This window comes from Pan troglodytes, chromosome 15 (assembly GCF_028858775.2).
Source record: "Pan troglodytes isolate AG18354 chromosome 15, NHGRI_mPanTro3-v2.0_pri, whole genome shotgun sequence".
NCBI lineage: Eukaryota > Metazoa > Chordata > Mammalia > Primates > Hominidae > Pan > Pan troglodytes.
Genome location: NC_072413.2, coordinates 32,647,831 through 32,665,664, shown reverse-complemented (window position 1 = coordinate 32,665,664; position 17,834 = coordinate 32,647,831). Strand labels below are relative to the sequence as shown.

The 17,834-nt window shown below is 41.2% G+C and overlaps 1 protein-coding gene across 1 annotated transcript in view; it reads left to right on the top strand.

The window, feature by feature from the left end:
• SPTSSA (serine palmitoyltransferase small subunit A) overlaps positions 1-5,021 on the top strand; it is a 29,222-nt gene extending 24,201 nt beyond the window's left edge. The window contains exon 2 of the mRNA XM_016925987.4: positions 2,654-5,021. Within this exon, the coding sequence (XP_016781476.1) occupies positions 2,654-2,757 (104 nt within the window). The 3' untranslated portion in view covers positions 2,758-5,021. The remainder of the gene's footprint in view (positions 1-2,653) is intronic.
• Positions 5,022-17,834: the final 12,813 nt, after the last annotated feature.

The window sequence follows — 17,834 nt, the reverse complement described above, 5'->3', positions numbered from 1 at the left end:
GGCTGTGGTGGGAGGATTGCCTGAGCCTGGGAGGTCGAGGCTGTGGTGAACTATGATTGTGTAACTGCAGTCTAGCCTGGACGACAGAGTGAGACCTTGACTCAAAAAAAGTAAAGGGGATTTATTAGTTTAGTATGTAAAAATCCAGTGGTAGGGTGGGATTCAGGGTTTTTTGATGAGGATTCTGACTCCATTTTCCTGTGATTATTTTTGTCCTGCCACCTTCTTGAGTCAGCTTTGTTCTGAATCTTGCTTTCCTCATGGAGGTAAAGTGACTCCAGTGATTGCAAGATTCCATCAGCAAGCTGCATATTCTAGGAGAGAGCATCTATGTTCCTGAATTCCTGGCTGAAGTCCTAAGCTTTGAGCTGATTAATCAGTTTTGACATAGGGCATTGTTACCAAGCAAAAGAGACCCCTCTAATTGGTTAAGACCAGTCAGGGGTTATCCATGAAGATGGGTTAGTCTAACCAAAAGGGCATGGCTGCTATACTAGGAGGAGAGTGGATGTTTGCAAGGAAAGCACAAAGTTCACTCTTATCTATCATCCATCATAAAGGAAAGAGCCAGTGAAAAACAGGGAAATGGTAAGAGAGATTAAAAGAGGGCCTTAGAAAATACCTCAGCCCAGAGTAGAGTTTTGAAGAGTGGAAAGGATTGTTTTGTTTTGTTTTCTGTTTGTTTTTTGAGACAGGGTCTGGCTCTGTTGCTCAGGCTGGAGTGCAGTGGTGCCCTTCCGGCTCACTGCAGCCCTGAACTCCTGGGCTCAAGTGATTCTCTCACATCAGCCTCCAGAGTAGCTGGCACTACAGGCATAAATGGAAAGGGTTTTGAAGAAGAAGGACTAAAACAGTGTCAATTCAAACAGCCTTTGGATTTGGTGGAGACCACCAGTGACCTTAGAACAATGCCTACAGTCTGGAGGAGTAAGAATCAGATGGTGTGTTGGTGATGAACAAATATATGCCAATGATATAGAAGCAGCAAATGTATATATTTTTCTTTCTCTTTTTTTTTTTTTTTTAAAAGAAATTAGTAAATAGAAGGCAGCAGTTTAAGGAATAACTGGATTAAGGGCGGTTAAAAAGTAAACTGTAAAAAAAAGATTGTGAAAGACTTTCTGCTCTTGTTTGCTGGATGAAGAGAATGAGTTTATGGCTTGAGTCAGGCAGTCTTGGTTTGACCTCTGGCTCTAAAGACAGCTTCCTGTATGGCCCTGAACAAGCTACTCAGTTTTCTCAGCTTCTGATTAGTGATGAACATAATAAACATTTCATAGGAAAGCTATAAGGGTTAAGTAAGATAATGTAATTGTGGAAGAGATTTGTCACCTAACCTGTTACACAAATATTAGTTGATAGTAAGCACATTGTTTATTTAAACCCTATCTTCTCATAAAAGAATGTAAGTTATCTTAAAAATAATAGTATGTATAGCTGAAAGGTATGTAGAGTTGAGAAAGGGGAAAGGCAAGTGAAAGAGGAGAGAGAGAGAAGAATGAGAATATGAATGAATTAATAAAGCATGACCCCAGTTCAAAAACAGTTATTCCTCTTAGCATCCTATGTAACTGTGCAAAGCCAAAAGCCCTTAGATTTGACATAATTTTTGCAAGCAGTATTTTGTGTGGCCCCAGAGAGAGGCCTCTTGTTGACTTCCATATATCCAGTTTCAGTTCCTTTTGTAATAAAAAGAAAGGAACATGGTACACAAAGGTTATTGTTTAGGTTATCAAGATTACCTTTATTTGAAGTTGTTGCAAATAGTAGCAATAGTGATAATAATGTTTAATAGTGATAATAGCAGTAGCAGTTGCTGTCATTTTATATATCCCTAAGCTAGTGTATGATTGATTTTGGCTTTGTCTGACTCTAAAAATACTTTTAGCCACATTCTAGTCTAATTCTAAAATTCTTTGATCATACATTCTTATTAGTTAAGTTGGTAGATCTTTTATAGTAATTAAATAGAATTTTATTCCTGTATATTTATTTCTTAGGTAGAACAGTATCACATTCTATGCTTCATTGTAAGCAGTCCTGCCGGGCGCAGTGGCTCACGCCTGTAATCCCAGCACTTTGGGAGGCCAAGATGGGTGGATCTCCTGAGGTCAGGAGTTCGAGACCAGCCTGGCCAACATGGTGAAACCCTGTCTCTACTAAAAATACAAAAATTAGCTGGGCATCATGGTGGGCACCTGTAATCCCAGCTACTCAGGAGGCTAAGACAGAAGAATCACTTGAACCCAGAAGGCAGAGGTTGCAGTGAGCCGAGATCATGCCATTGCACTCCAGCCTTGGGTAACAAGAGCAAAACTCTGTCTCAAAAAAAAAAAAAAAAAAAAAAGAAACAAACAAAAAAAACATTTGAAGCAGTCTGATGTTTTCAAGTACACAGGGAGAATAAGAGTACTTACTTTATATGGTGATAGTAAAGATAGAATGAGCTAAAAACAAAATAAAACAAAACCAGCTTAGAGTGGTGCCAGGCATGGTTGTTAGTGGCTAGTATTATCATTCTTGTTTTTTTTTATCAGTGCTTGATATAAATGAGAAAGCACTAAGTGAATGGGTACTTCAGCATAAAAGAGTTGTTGAAAACGTGGAGATTTAGTTTTGAATAAATTAATAAGTTTCCTTAACTACAACTCAGATTCCATGCTGGTTTCCATTGTGGGGATGGCACTATACACAGGATACGTCTTCATGCCCCAGCACATCATGGCGATATTGCACTACTTTGAAATTGTACAATGACCAAGGTGCGACTAGGATCAGAGGTTCCTTGGGGAAGACCCACCCTACGAAGTTGGAATGAGACCATCAGATGTGATAAGAAACTCTTCTAGATGTCAACATAACCAACCTTATAAAGACTAAAATTCATGAGTAGAACAGGAAAATCATCCTGACTCATGTGTTGTGTTCTTTATTTTTAATTTTCAAAGAGGCTCTTGTATAGCAGTTTTTGTCTATTTTAACATTGTAGTCATTTGTACTTTGATATCAGTATTTTCTTAACCTTTGTGACTGTTTCAATATTACCCCCGTGAAAGCTTTTCTTAATGTAACTTTGAGTACATTTTAATTGCCTTCTATTTTTAAAACTCAGAATCATTAGTTGGGCTTTACTGTTCTTGCTATTGTATGGCATATACATCTGCCTGGATATATTTCTACTCTTGACCAAAGTTTTGTAAAGAACAATATAAGATTTCGGGTAGGGGTATGGGGAGGGAAGATATTTTATTGAGAACTACTTACAAAAGATTTATCTGTAAGCTTGAACTCAGGAGTACAGTTTTAGCTATCTAGACTCTAACAGCTTTTGCTTTAAAATTATTAAAGTGTTTCTTAATGAAAAAGAAAAGATCTTGCTAAAGTTAAAATAAGGAACATTTCACCTTTTAAATATTTAATTCTTATGTGGACTTATTTCCAGAAAACTTTGGTGATAATTCTTGAGACAAAAGGTGGTTAAGTAGCATTATTATGTAATGCTTATATACCATAGAGTTTTTAATAGAAGAGAAATCCATTTCCTCCGAGGGACACTATTAACAATGTACTTCCTTAAATTTAGTTTAATGATTGTAATGGGTGCTGCATTTGCACATTGCATTAAGTTATGATGAGACGAATTGTTGTTAAAAATTATAGCAAAAAGAAATGTAAACTTGGTTAAAATCCTTTCACTCTTTGTATTTTTTTTTTAAGGTTTTTATTCCTTAAATGTAAAATGACTACCTAATTTTTTGATGTAAATACATTAAATTCAAAGAGAAAAAAATCAGCTGATGTAGCAGTATATCTTTTCCTTGATGGTTAAATATTGATCTAGTATTTATATTGCTGAATTATTTTCTGTGGAGGACCAGATAAGCAGTAAGTATGTCTTATCCTATATGTTTTGCAACATAAAAATATTGCTAATTAAAAAGAATTAGGCAATTATGTGTGTTGCTGGGTTGTTTTTTTTTTTTTTTTTTTTTTTTTTGAGACGGAGTCTTGCCCTGTCGCCCAGGATGGAGTGCAACAGCATGATCTCGGTTCACTGCAACCTCCATCTCCTGGGATCAAGTGATTCTCCTGCCTCAGCCTCCTGAATAGCTGGGATTACAGGCACCTGCCACCATGCCTGGCTAATTTTTTGTATCTGTAGTAGAGATGGGGTTTCACTGTGTTGGCCAGGATGGTCTCAAACTCCTGACCTCCTGATCCACCTGCCTCGGCCTCCCAAAGTGCTGGGTTTACAGGTGTGAGCCACCGCGCCTGGCCAAAATTGAGGTATTTTTTGCCCTACGTTTTAAGGACTAGACTTTTGAAGTATTTTATAGTCTAGAGGTCTCAAGTAATATATATGTGTTTAATATTTTTAGAGTCAATTGATACCACAATTAGATAGGAGTAGTGAGAATAATATGGAATTACTTGGTTTGAAGTAGTTAAAAATTGGATATGGTTGTATCTGAGCTGTAGTCATATTATCTCAAGAAAAATAATACGAGGATTTAACGTAAGATTTGTTCTATTAATGCCCAAATTGGCTTTCCTCTACTATCCCCCATAGAGAACCACTAACAAGTGGATGTCGAATATTCCTCTGGTGAGTTGAAGGCAGGAGAAGTTGAGAATCATTAGTTTCAGTGGGTATCCAGGTGACCTATCCTGGCCCTCTACTCAGAAACCTGCAATTTGTCTTCACTCTGAGATTCATTAAATTGCTGTTGTATAACTGATGGTTATTATGAACACTGACCTGTGAGACATATGGAAGATAAAGTTTAGTCTTACAGGAAATCTTGAGGAGAGTCAAAAGAGAAATGGGAGATGTCTCTTGAGAGGTGATCAGAGAAGTTTATGCTCACTGTCTGATGCAAATGTCTGGTCTATTTGTTAGTAAATAACAAACAGGGAAATCATTTTCACTTTTTGTTAAAAATAAGGTATTTACAAGCATACCTTGTAGTTATTGTGGGTTCAGTTTCAGACCACTGCAATAAAGTGAATATCTCAATAAAGTGAGTCACATGAAGTTTTTTGGTTTTCCCCTGCATATAAAAGTTACATTTACACCATCCTGTAGTCTATTAAGTGTGCAGTAGCATTATGGCTAAAAAAAAAAAAACACCACAATGTACCTATCTTAAAGAATTATTTATTGCTGAAAAAAGCTAATGATTATTTGAGCCTTCAACAAGTCATAATTTTTTGTTGGTGGAGGGTCTTGCCTTGATGTTGATGGCTGCTGACTGATCTGGGTCATGGTTGCGGAAGGTTGGGGTGGCTATGGCAATTTTTAAAAATAAGACAACAATAAAGTTTGCTGCATTGATCAACTCTTCATTCATGAAAGATTTCTCTGTAGCATGTAAGCTATTTGATAGCCTTTTACCCACAATGGAACTTCCTCCAAAATTGGAAGCAATCCTTTCAAACCCTGCTGCTGCTTTATCAACTAAGTTTATAAAATATCCTAAGTCCTTCGTTGTAATTTCAACAATGTTCATAGCACCTTCACCAGGTGTATATGCCATCTCAAGAAACCACTTTCTTTGCTCATCCATAAAAGGCAAAACCTTGTCTGTTCAAGTTTTACCGTGAGATTGCAGTAATTCACTCACATCATCAGGCTCCATATGTAGTTCTCTTGCTATTTTTAGCACATCTACAGTTAACTTCCTCCACTGAAATTTTGAACCCCTCCAAGTCATCCATAAAAGTTGGAATCAACTTTGCAACTCCTGTTACTGTTAATATTTTGACCTCCTCCCATGAATCATAAATCTTTTATTATAATGGCATCTAGAATGGTGAATCATTTCTGGAAGGTTTTCAATTGACTGCCTAGGTCCATCAGAGTAATTACTACCTATGGCAGCTATAGCCTTACAAAATGTATTTCTTAAATAATAAAGACCTCAAAGTCAAGGTAAATCCTTGATCCATGGGCCACAGAATGGATGCTATGTTGGCAGGCATGGAAATGATATTAATCTCCGTGTACATCTCTATCAGAGCTCTTGGGTGACTAGATGCATTGTTAATGAGCAGTAATATTTGAAGAGAATCTTCAAAATAGTAGTAGGTCTCAATGGTGGGCTTAAAATATTTGGTAAACCATGTCGTAAACAAATGTACTGTCACCAGTCTTTATTGCAAAGTTCCATTAATAGAACACAGGCAGAGTAGATTAAACATAATTCTTTTTTTTTTTTTTTTTTTTTTGATACAGAGTCTCTGTCACCAGGCTGGAGTGCAGTGGTGTGATCTCGTTTCACTGCAGCCACTGCCTCCCGGGTTCAGGCGGTTCTCCTGCCTCAGCCTCCCGAGTAGCTGGGACTACAGGTGCGTACCACTGCACCCAGCTAATTTTTGTATTTTTAGTAGAGACGGGGTTTCACCGTGTTGGCCAGGATGGTCTCAATCTCTTGACCTTGTGATCTGTCCACCTCGGCCTCCCAAAATGCTGGGATTACAGGCATGAGCCACCACGCCCGGCCTGATTTAGCATAATTCTTAAGGGCCCTAGGATTTTTGGAATGGTAAATAAACATTAGTTTCAACTTAAAGTTACCAGCTGCATTAACCCCTAACAAGAGTCAGCCTTTGAAGTTTTGAAGCCAGGCATTAACTTCTCTCTAGCTATGTAAATTCTAGAGGGTGTCTTCCAATATAAGGCTGTTTTGTCTACAGTGAAAATCTTATTTAGTATAGCCATCTTCATCAATGATCTTAGCCGTAGCTGCATTATTTGCCACATCTTCCAAATCAGCATTTGCTGCTTCACCTTGCATCTTACGAAGATGACTTCTTTCCTTAAACCTCATGAACCAACTTACACTAGCTTCAAACTTTTCTTCTTCAGCTACCTCACCTCTCTCAGCCTTCGTAGAATTGAAGAGAGTTAGGGCCTTGCTCTGGATTAGGCTTTAGCTTAAGGGAATATTGTGGCTGGTTTGATGTTTTATCCAGACCACTAAAACTTTATTTATTTTCAGCAGTAAGTCTGTAATACTTTGTTGCGATTTGTGTGTTCACAGGAGTAGCATTTCTAGCTTTAAAACAATTTATTATTATTTTTCCCTATCAGCAGCCTGGAACATTTCTAGCTTTTGATTTAAAGTGAGAAATGTGGCCAGGCACAGTGGCTTGTGTCTGTAATCTCAGCACTTTGGGAGGCTGAGGCGGGAGGATGGCTTGAGCCCAGGAGTTAGAGACCACCCTGGGCAACATGGCACGACCCCATCTCTACAAAAACTTAAAGAAAAAAAATTAACCAGGCGTGGTAGTGTACACCTGTAGTCACAGCAAGTTGGGAGGCTGAGATGGGAGGATCGCTTGAGCCTGGGAGGTCGAGGCTGTGGTCAGCCACGATCACACCACTGCACTCCAGCCTGGGCGACAGAGTGAGACCCCATCTCAAAAAATAATAAATAGATGTGTGACTCTTATTTTCATGTGAACATTTAGAGGCCATTGTAGGGTTATTAATTGGTCTAATTTCAATAGTGTTACGTCTCAGGGAATGAGGAACCCTGCGGGGAGAGAGACACAGAAGAACTGCTGGTCAGTGGAGCAGGCAGAACATACACAACATTTATCAATTAAGTTCACCTGTTAAATAGGGATGGTTTGTGGCACCCCAAAACAATAACATCACAGATCACCATAACGGATATAATAATAATGGAAAAGTTTGAAATGTTGCAGGAATTACCAAAATGTGACACAGAGATATGAAATGAACACTCGAGGCTGGAAAAATGGTGCCATAGACTCGCAGGGTTGATTGAGAGCATTGCTACGAACCTTCATCATGTAAAAAATGCACTGTCTGAAGCACAACAAAGTGATGTGCAACAAAACGAGGTATGGCGAATTAGATGATTCTCCATGGACCACTAGTGTTTCTGTATATCTCATAAGCAGATGTACTGACTGCATAATTTTTCAAGGATGTTTATATGATAGAGAAGATAGAGATAGTATCTCCCTCCAAAATGAAGGGCAGGTATATTTAGAGCCTTGGAAGATAGAGAGTGCCTCTTTCTGGACCAAACGGCATTATAAAAGCTTTATGTTCCCTATGCTCAGGGTTCCTTTCCTGTATTGCAACCATCTGCACATACAGATATCACCTGGTCTTTGCATTGCCCTGTGGGAACTGGGGCTTGGGAACCAGAACAAGAAAATGTTGATATTTTGACTATTTCTGTGAGTAATAAAGTTCTTTGTCTCTAACCCTGAATCTCTTGTCTTCTGCTAGCATCTACAAAGCTGTCAGACTAGCTTTCAAGTAGAGTAGAATCTCAGACTCTTCATAGTTTTTGGTAGTTTAGGTGATGAGGATGGGATGCTGGCAGATGTGGTCTTCTGGAAGAGGAGGGATAATGGACCCACAAACTAGGTTTGAAGATGAGACAACTTGGATCAAGAGGTAAATGCATTTGCCTAAGTATTGGGTGAGTTAAGAGAATAAGGATCCCTAATATCCTACTTGTTAATTAATAGTTAGGGGCTGTGTGGTGAGAAGTAGGATGAAAACAGCAGCCTAAATTGTGCCTCAGTTGTTACTCTCTTCTGGGCAGATAGAAAAAGGGATCTTATGACAATGGGACAACAGGTGCCATGGTCTTGGACTAGGGGCCGTGGTAGCTATGGCTACTAAGCTAAAGAATCCCCAAAATGGAAATAAATAATATGAGCAGTGAGGAGGTGCTATTCAATACAGACATTTGGGTGGTCCAAAAACCTCAGAAGCTCATTCAGATGAGCCGTGAGTGAGGGCCACTTGAAATTGAATGCAAGGCCTCAATTTTCTCAAAGAAAACTGCTCTTCTTCTGTGCCTTTGACCTTTTCTTTGCCTCCTACCCTGACTTCAGCTTTGTTAAGGAGAAAGATAATTAAGAGTGAGACCTAGCCAGGCGCAATATCTCATGCCTATAATCCCCGTACTTAGGGAGGCGGAGGTGGGCAGATCACTTGAGTTCAGGAGTGAAAGACCAGTCTGAACAATGTGGTGAAACCCCGTCTCTACAAAAAATACAAAAATTAGCCAAGCATGGTGGTACACACATGTAGTCCCAGCTACTTGGGAGGCTAAGGTGGGAGGATTGCTTGAGCCCAGGAGGTTGAGGTTGCAGTGAGCAGTCTTTGCACCGCTGCACTCCAGCCTGGGTGACAAAGCAAGACCCTGTCTCAAAAAAAAAAAAAAAAACAAAAAATCCAATATGCACTTATGCACTTATGCAGTTGCTTGAATATGGTGGGGAACTGTGGAGGAAAAAAATTCAAACTTTATGGTGCCGTTGCATGTAACTATTCAAGGCATGAGTCTTTGCAGCCGCTTGGAAAAAAGGGGCACCTTAATTCAACTGATGGGTTTTGGGCAATTTTTGCAGTAAAGAGAAATTAAGTGACCCTGTTGCAAGTGGCCCTTTGGGTCTGTTTAGTGTTCTGTTGTAGCTTCCACTGATGAATATATAATTGGTATCAATGTTTTACATGATTGTAATTTGAATGCTTATAAGTGCCAGAGGTGATTCTACTGATTGGGAAGAGATGCTGTATTAGTCTGTTTTCATACTGCTGATAAAGACATACCTGAGGCTCAGAAATTTACAAAAAAAAAGAGATTTAATTGGACTTAGAGTTCCACATGGCTGGGGAGGCCTCACAATCATGGCAGAAGGTGAAAGGCACGTTTCACATGGCGGCAGACAAGAGAAGAAAGCTTGCGCAGCGAAAATCCCCCTAATATAATCATCGGATCTCATGAGACTTATTCACTATCACAAGAACAGCACAGGAAAGACCTGCCCCCATGATTCAATTACCTCCCACTGGGTCCCTCCCACTACACGTGGGAATTCAAGATGAGATTTTGGTGGGGACAGAGCCAAACCATATCATTCTGCCCCTGGCCTCTCCCAAATCTCATGTCCTCACATTTCAAAACCAGTCATGCCTTCCCAACAGTCCCCCAAAGATTTAACTCATTTCAGCATTAACTCAAAAGTCCACAGTCCAAAGTCTCATCTGAGACAAGGCAAGTCCCTTCTGCCTATGAGCCTGTAAAATGAAAAGCAAGTTAGTTAGTTCCTAGATACAACGGAGGTAAAGACATTGGGTAAATACAGTCATTTCAAATGGGAGAAATTGGCCAAAACAAAAGGGCTACAGGCCCCATGCAAGTCTGAAATCCAGCAGGGCAGTCAAATCTTAAAGCTTCAAAATGATCTCCTTTGACTCCATGTCTCACATCCAGGTCATGCTGATGCAAGAGATGGGCACTCCCATGGTCTTGGGCAGCTCCATCCCTGTGGCTTTGCAGGGTACAACCTCCCTCTTGGCTGCTTTCATGGGCTGGCATTGAGTGTCTGCAGCTTTTCCAGGCACACGGTGCAAGCTGTTGGTGGATCTACCATTCTGGCATCTGAAGGATGGTGGCCCTCTTCTCACAGCTCCACTAGGCAGTGCCCCAGTAGGGACTTTGTGTGGGGGCTCTGACCGCACATTTCCCTTCTGCACTGCCCTAGGAGAGGTTCTCCATGAGGGCCCCGACCCAGAAGCAAACCTGCCTGGGCATCAGGAGTTTCCATACAGCCTCTGAAATCTAGGTGGAGGTTCCCAAACCCTAATTCTTGGCTTCTGTGCACTCACAGGCTCAACACCATGTGGAAGCTGCTGACACTTGGGGCTTGCACCCTCTGAAGCCATGGCTTGAGCTCTACGTTTGTCCCTTTTAGCCATGGCTAGTGTGGCTGGGATGCAGGGTACCAAATCCCCAGACTTGGTTAAGCTTCAAACTGATGGTATTCATTGAGTTGCTGCCACTGTTCAGCCTCAGTGCCAGCTCTGCCGAGCCAAACATGGGTGGGGTTGCTCCATTCCCTTTGCAGAACTCAAGGCTATTCTCATATCTCTGGCCAGTGTTCCTTTTGATAAAGTTTGTTATATTTTTACTGACCTCTGGGCTATAGCCAAAGGCCTGGGAGTTTAGTCCGTCACTTGGAAAACTACAGATTGGTAGATTAAAGACACCCTCTCTGGGGCTGCAAAATGTGGTAATAAATCAGTTAAGCTGTTGGGTCACTCATGTAGATGTCTATAGTAAGGGCCAGTTCTCTGGTATCAAGCTGCTGATCGAGACTGCACTGTCCAGATTGCTCCCATTTCTGACTAGATCCATCATTGTACTGGACATGATGACCTATCTACCACTGTAGGTTTGGCATAAAATAAAGAAAAAGACCGTTTCTAATGCAGAAGCTACCTAAAAGGCAGACTTGTGAAAGTGTTGCAGTGAGGGGGGTCACATAGCATGAGCCATCACCTCCATCTCCCCACACCTTGTTCTTGGCCGATTGACTACATTAGACTTCCGATCTCTTCTCAGGGCTACCCATTGTGCTGCAATGCTGTTGATACTTTTTCAATGACGATTACACAAGGGGGAGTTTCACTGCACAAGCTCTCTTCTCTTGTCTGCCACCAGGTGAAACGTGCCTTTCACCTTCCTTTCAACACAATATTGCTGTTTCAACCCGATCAGCAGATTCCAGCTATAATATTGTAGCCCTCGAAACTAATCTGTGTCATGTGTTTGGCCTTCTGGGCCTTTGCAGCTTGACAATGGAGTGAGTTTTTTTTTTTTTTTTTCTTTTACAAAAGCTATTCAACAAAGTGCTGACAGTCAAGGTATTTGATGGACTTTCCATACTCCCTACCGTTCACAGGCATCTGATATTGAATACTGGAATGGCCTCTTAAAAAATCAATTCAAATAGAATTTTACTCTAGCCCTCTCTTCTCCTTCTGGGCCATGTACCTTAACTAGGCAGTTTGGTCACTGAATGTGGCTATGCTCAGAAAGAGATCACCTCTCAGCCACTTCCTGGTTAATGATCAGGATGACCTATTGCTATTTTAAAATTTGGATTCCTCCCTGTTAGAAATAAACTGCTTGTTCCTCGGTGCCACAAAGAAATAGCACTTGAACATAAATTTAATTTTCTCAGCAAGACAATTTTTACTTCTATAGAAGGGTGTGACTCACGAATGGAGTAATGGTGAGAGGACACCTGAATAAGAGAGGGGAAGGGGTTCTTACTCTTGATGCAGGTAGCCCCTACTGCTCTGTCATTCCCCTATTGGCTAGGGTTGGACTACACAGTCTAAGCTAATTCTGATCGGCTATTTTAAAGAGAGCAGGGGTATGAGCCAGAGTGGCGGGGTGAGTAGTTTGGCAGGAAGGCCAGTTAGGAACAGGGAACTAAAGGTGACTTAGGCCAGATCAGGTGACCAGGGGTGACTCAGGTCAAAGCAGGTGACTGGGATGAGTCAGGACGGAGCAGGTGACCAGGGGAACAGATGTGAACTACTGATTAAAACTGGTGGGAAAGGTTTTTTACTGAAACTATGAGGAAGTTAAACTTTAAAATGGAGGACAAAGAACTGAACATACTGACATAATGATTCTTTAAAGAGAAATTTGGAACTCATTGTATCCAACACTCCCTGACCATGCTGCTTTTCTGTTCACTAATGGCAGTCCCAGGACAGTGGGTTGGTAGCCCAGCCAGAAAGAGACCTAGGGATTTCAACTTAATTCTGGCTCAGTCCCCTGGATTCTCTAGTTGAGTTGCTGTGAGTCTATATCATGAGGTTAATCACCACTTGGTTGAGTACATTTGCTTCATAAGTCACCCAGTGGCTCATGCAGGCCTAAGTAGGTGGCGTGAGTCTCCGTAAGTTTTATAAAATTGCCTTATCCCTTTTGTACCTGACTCTTTTGGATGAAAGGTCTGGGTATGAGTAGAGATGATTGGAAAAAGGTGAATGATAACTATTGGAATAGGACAAGCTGATTTTACAGTGATGGAGAGAAAGCAACTCCAATACATGAGGGGAGAATATCTTAGATGCCAGGAGGGGGAAGAAGGATCTCTAATAATATCCTTCAGAGCCACCCCTGGGTCTTTCCTCAGGAAGAAAAAATGCCCAGATGCAGCTCTCCAAAACTGTTGCAAACACTATAAATGGTGAAACTGCTGAATCGGCCATCCCCCACGATGGTGCTGACCATGATTTTGATTGTCATTCCCCTTCACCTTAGCAAGAATCTATCAGATAAAGCAAAGGATTGCCCCATTTTCTATATCTCCCATGCAAGACATTGGTTAACACCGCTGGATGTCTTCCTCACCTCCCTTCCCATAGCTATTGCTTAGTCATTCCGTGGGGTGAATGAGCAACACCTGTCTGATGGCATAGATAATTAGGGCAGTTTGGACTGACAGCCCTCAGGCAATTTCTGCAAAAACAGGGACTAGCCTCAATTATTCAAACTGAACCAGGAACCCTAAGGCTTACCAGCTTGCCAGGAGGCCAAGTTGGAGGAACTGTCAGACTATGTCCTCTGAATGATGTATGTCCCACTTAGGGAGACCAACAACACTTTCTTTCCAGGGGCACTCTGTGTGCCCTCAGGTCTTTATTTCCTGTGTGGAATCCAGGAGTTATTTTGTCTCCCCTAAAAACACCCTTAGGGGTAATCATAAGATCCCTTTAAGTGTTTAAGGAAGCACCACTGACAGATCATGTGGCCCTCAGATGACCACAGAGATCTCTCCAAAATGAGGCTTTTCTTAGGTAATGGAGAGATCTCTGCAGTAAGACAACAGATTCTTAGGCTGGGCATGGTGGCTCATGCCTGTAATCCCAGCACTTTGGGAGGCCAAGGTGGGCAGATCACTTGAGGTCAGGAGTTTGAGACCAGACTGGCCAACATGGTGAAACCCCGTCTCTACTAAAAATACAAAAACCAGCTGGCCATGGTGGCATGCGCCTGTAATCCCAACTACTCGGGAGGCTGAGGCAGGAGAATTACTTGAACCTGGGAGGTGGAGGTTGCATTGTGCCGAGATGGTTCCACTGAACTTCAGCCTGGGTGACAGAGTGAGACTCGGTCTCAAAAAAAAAGAAAAAAAAAAAAAAGAATCAAACATATTCATTATTTATGTATACTTTGCTGGCAGTTATCCCTATAACAGTAGTCATCCAATTAGAAAAGTGAAGTGGTAAAAATTTCGCTGAAGTTTTCAGTGACATGCCTGGACCCTGAAAGGAAAAGCAGGTCAGCCTCAGCTCACTAGCCATGGTTGTTATGAATGAAATAATTGCCCCAGACTTTCTTCTCAGGTGAAGTCTGTGCAATCTCTGCTCTATCTTGCTGTGCCAGGATTAATGCCTTAGGCCAAGTGAAAAGGTCAATATAGAAACAAAGAGAAAGCCATTTGGCTTTCTAAGTAAACCATGATGGTGTATGGGATTTGTTAAGCTGATTGGGACCAGGACCCTGGGGGCCATGGCTGAGGTTAATACTGCAGGATGGCCTCATCTTGCTGTACAAAGTGCTGTTGATAAGAGCCTTAATTAAATGTTGTGTGAGACAAATGGATTTGGTCCCAGCCTCTGTTAAATTAATTAGAGTGGCTGATGGAGTGGCATAATATGGGAAAAATTTCCAGGAGCCACCACTGTATGGAAACTATACAGTCTTATGGCTATTGTTGGGAAGAAATTCTCTCTGAGTCTTTTGCATGTCTGCATGTCTTGTGAACAGTGGCACTGATTGTCTTTTTTCCATACTATCTCCTCAAAGAAGCTTGTATAGGAAACAGCCTTGGAAGACAGATAGTGTCACCTTCCAGAAGAAGGAGCAGGTTTGCTTAGAGACTTAGAAGACAGATATAATGTCTACCTCTGAAACAAATGGCAGGCATACTTACTGTTTAGTATAAAAAGATTAGGGTTCTTTAAGCTTGGGGTTCTCTCCTGCAATGAAACCCATTGCATGTGTAGATGTCCTCTTTGTGCTACACTGTGGGGTTTGGAGCATACAAGAAAATGCTAGTACTCTAGCTACAGAACTTTGGGAGGCTGAGGCGAGCAGATAGATTGAGCCCAGGTGTTCGAGACCAACCTGAGAAAAATGATGAAAACCCATCTCTACCAAAAAAACAAACAAAATAACCACCAAAATTAACCCCTCTGAGGTGGGAGGATGGTTTCAGCCCAGGAAGCAGTGAGCTGAGATCATGCCACTGCACTCCAGCCTGGGCAACACAGCCAGACTCTGTCTCAAAAAGAAAATTACATATCTTGTTTTTGGTATCTAGTACCTAATTTATTATTTGTTGTCATTCCATAACAAAAATAGAAATAGCTTTATTTTTCTTAATTTTAAAATAATATGAGCTTATTGTAAAGTAAATTTCAGAAAAATTGGATGGTACCTATTACACTTTGTTAAAATCATATTAATATTGTAATAATTACTTATTGTTGAGAACTATTACGTGCAAGTGGTTTACACACAGAATGTAGCCCTGTGTGGTAGGTGTCATCTTTCTTTTTTTTTTTTTTGAGACAGAGTCTTGCTCTGTCACCTAGGCTGGAGTGCAGTGGCGCGATCTCGGCTCACTGCAAGTTCCGCCTCCTGGGTTCACACCATTCTCCCACCTCAGCCTCCCGAGTAGCTGGGACTACAAGCTCCCGCCACCATGTCCGGCTAATTTTTTGTATTTTTAATAGAGACGGGGTTTCACCATGTTAGCCAGGATGATCTCAATCTCCTGACCTCAAGGTCTGCCTGCCTCGGCCTCCTGACCTCAAGGTCTGCCTGCCTCAGCCTCTCAAAGTGATGGGATTACAGGCATGAGCCACTGCATCTGGCCAGGTGTCATCTTTCTTTACAGATAAAGAAAGCAAGGCTCATTGAGACTTTCCAAAGGTCATATACTAAGTGATGAGGTGGTGCAGATTTATGTGTATAGCTGTTAGGCTGGAAAACTCTGTGCTTGCCCCTGGTAAATGGTTCCCAAACAAAATGATCATCCTTGGTAATTCTGATTCAGGAGATCTATGATGGGGCCTGGGAATCCCTCAGAGGTTGATTACGCTGTGAGGTATGTAGTTCCACAGTATCAGCCTCCTTTTCTTAATTTAGAGAACAGTACAAGCAGGCCTGACTTAATTTTTGATGATTTCACTTAGGGTGCCAAGTTGCTTGTACCCATGTTTTTGCTTCTGCCAGCAAACAGCCTTAAACATGTAAGCTTACCTCCACATATCTGCTTGCTAGTGCTTTGGGCAAGTCCGACTGTCCTTAAGGTCTCAATATGTCTCCAGCATCCCTTGCCCCTCTGTGGCCCACCTTCTAAAGGTCCTGGGCATCTTGGTTGCGGAGGCTGTGGATACTCAAGCTGTGGGCTCAAGTTGAAGAGAAAAGAGGAAGAGGTCAAAACTAAGTTAAGCAATGTTAGGAAATAAAAGAGGGAAGAAAGAAAGAAGGGGAGACAGGGGAAAGAGAGAGACAGAGAAAAAATTTGACAAATGAAGGAATATTTTGTAATAATAGAGTAATGAAACCCATTTTTTCTTGTGTGGGTGATAATCCATTCCTAAAGGCCGTTTTATTAGTGGCATCCCAAACATATATTTTAAACACTTTAAAATGTCAGATAAAAGGAAACAAAACTCCACTGATATGTTAGAGAAGACAGGTTTGGACTAGTGCTCACATGGAAAGATTTACATTCTGTGGTACCAGGATCACCTTTAGCTTTGAGGTCTTTGCATTCGACCACTGCTTAAGCTAAGATTTGGCAGTGTGAACAGCTCTGAGGTGAGGGATTGCAGGCTAAAATGTTTAGTCAGTATGAGGGTTGGGGTATGCATTTTCAAGGGAAGGCTGTTCACATACTGTCTACCTGCAGAGGGGAGTTGCTGGTGCAGAGCAATGGCAGCCCAAGAATGCAGGTGCCCCATCTATTTCAGAGGCATAAGAAGGACCAACCACCTGATTATTAATGTCTATGTATGCCAAAGGGCTGTGAGGAGCAGTAAGTTCCCCTTCAAGCTCTTTGTTCTTTCTTGTTCTGTAAACAACCTCTCCCGCCCTTGCTGCGCCCAGACATGCCTTCCCGCCCAGACGTGCCTTCCTGCCTAATTGGAAACTGGACAGCCTCTCCCTTCCTGCCTAATTAGCCCTATTCAATTTACAGCAGTAGCCAATCGGGTCAGCTTAGATTGTGCGGTCCAACCCCAGCCAACAGGGGAAGGATACAGAAACAGGAACTGTGTTAGGGTTAAAAACCCCTTCCCTCTTTTGTTCGGTGTGCTCTGTGATTGCCTCAGATGCAGGCAGCACCCTTCTGCAGAAGTAAATTGCCTTGTTGAGAAAACTTTTTGCTTGAGTGCTGGTTCTTCTTTGCAGCACTGAGCATCCATTTCTAACAGGGCAATATGTAATAAATGAACCATTTTGTAATTTCTTGAAATACTCATTGAATGATCCTTACTCTCCAAATATCTTCTTACACTTAATTGTCAAAAATGTCCTAAAACTGATCAAACCCAGTGTTAGTACAAATAGAGAGAAATGAGAGTTCTTATTCATTGTTATTGGTGGGAATGAGAACTAGTACAAGCATTTGGAAGGTAATTTAGTATTACTAAATGTTTTAATGTTTGTATTATTTGATCTAGAAGTTACACCTTCCTCGTTTATAATGATAAATGTACAAGAAAATATATACATTTTTGTTTTATTTATTCTCCTACAGAAAGGAACATTTGGTATTTTTAAAACTTTTTTTGTGTGTGTGATAAAACACATTCAAATAAGTTTATTAAATTCTAAAGTATGGTTTAATGAATAACTATGAAGTGAATATTCATGTAAGAAGTGAATACTCACGTAACCAACACATAGGCCAAGAAAGATAACAATGCCAGTTGCCCAGAGGTCTGCACATATACTTCC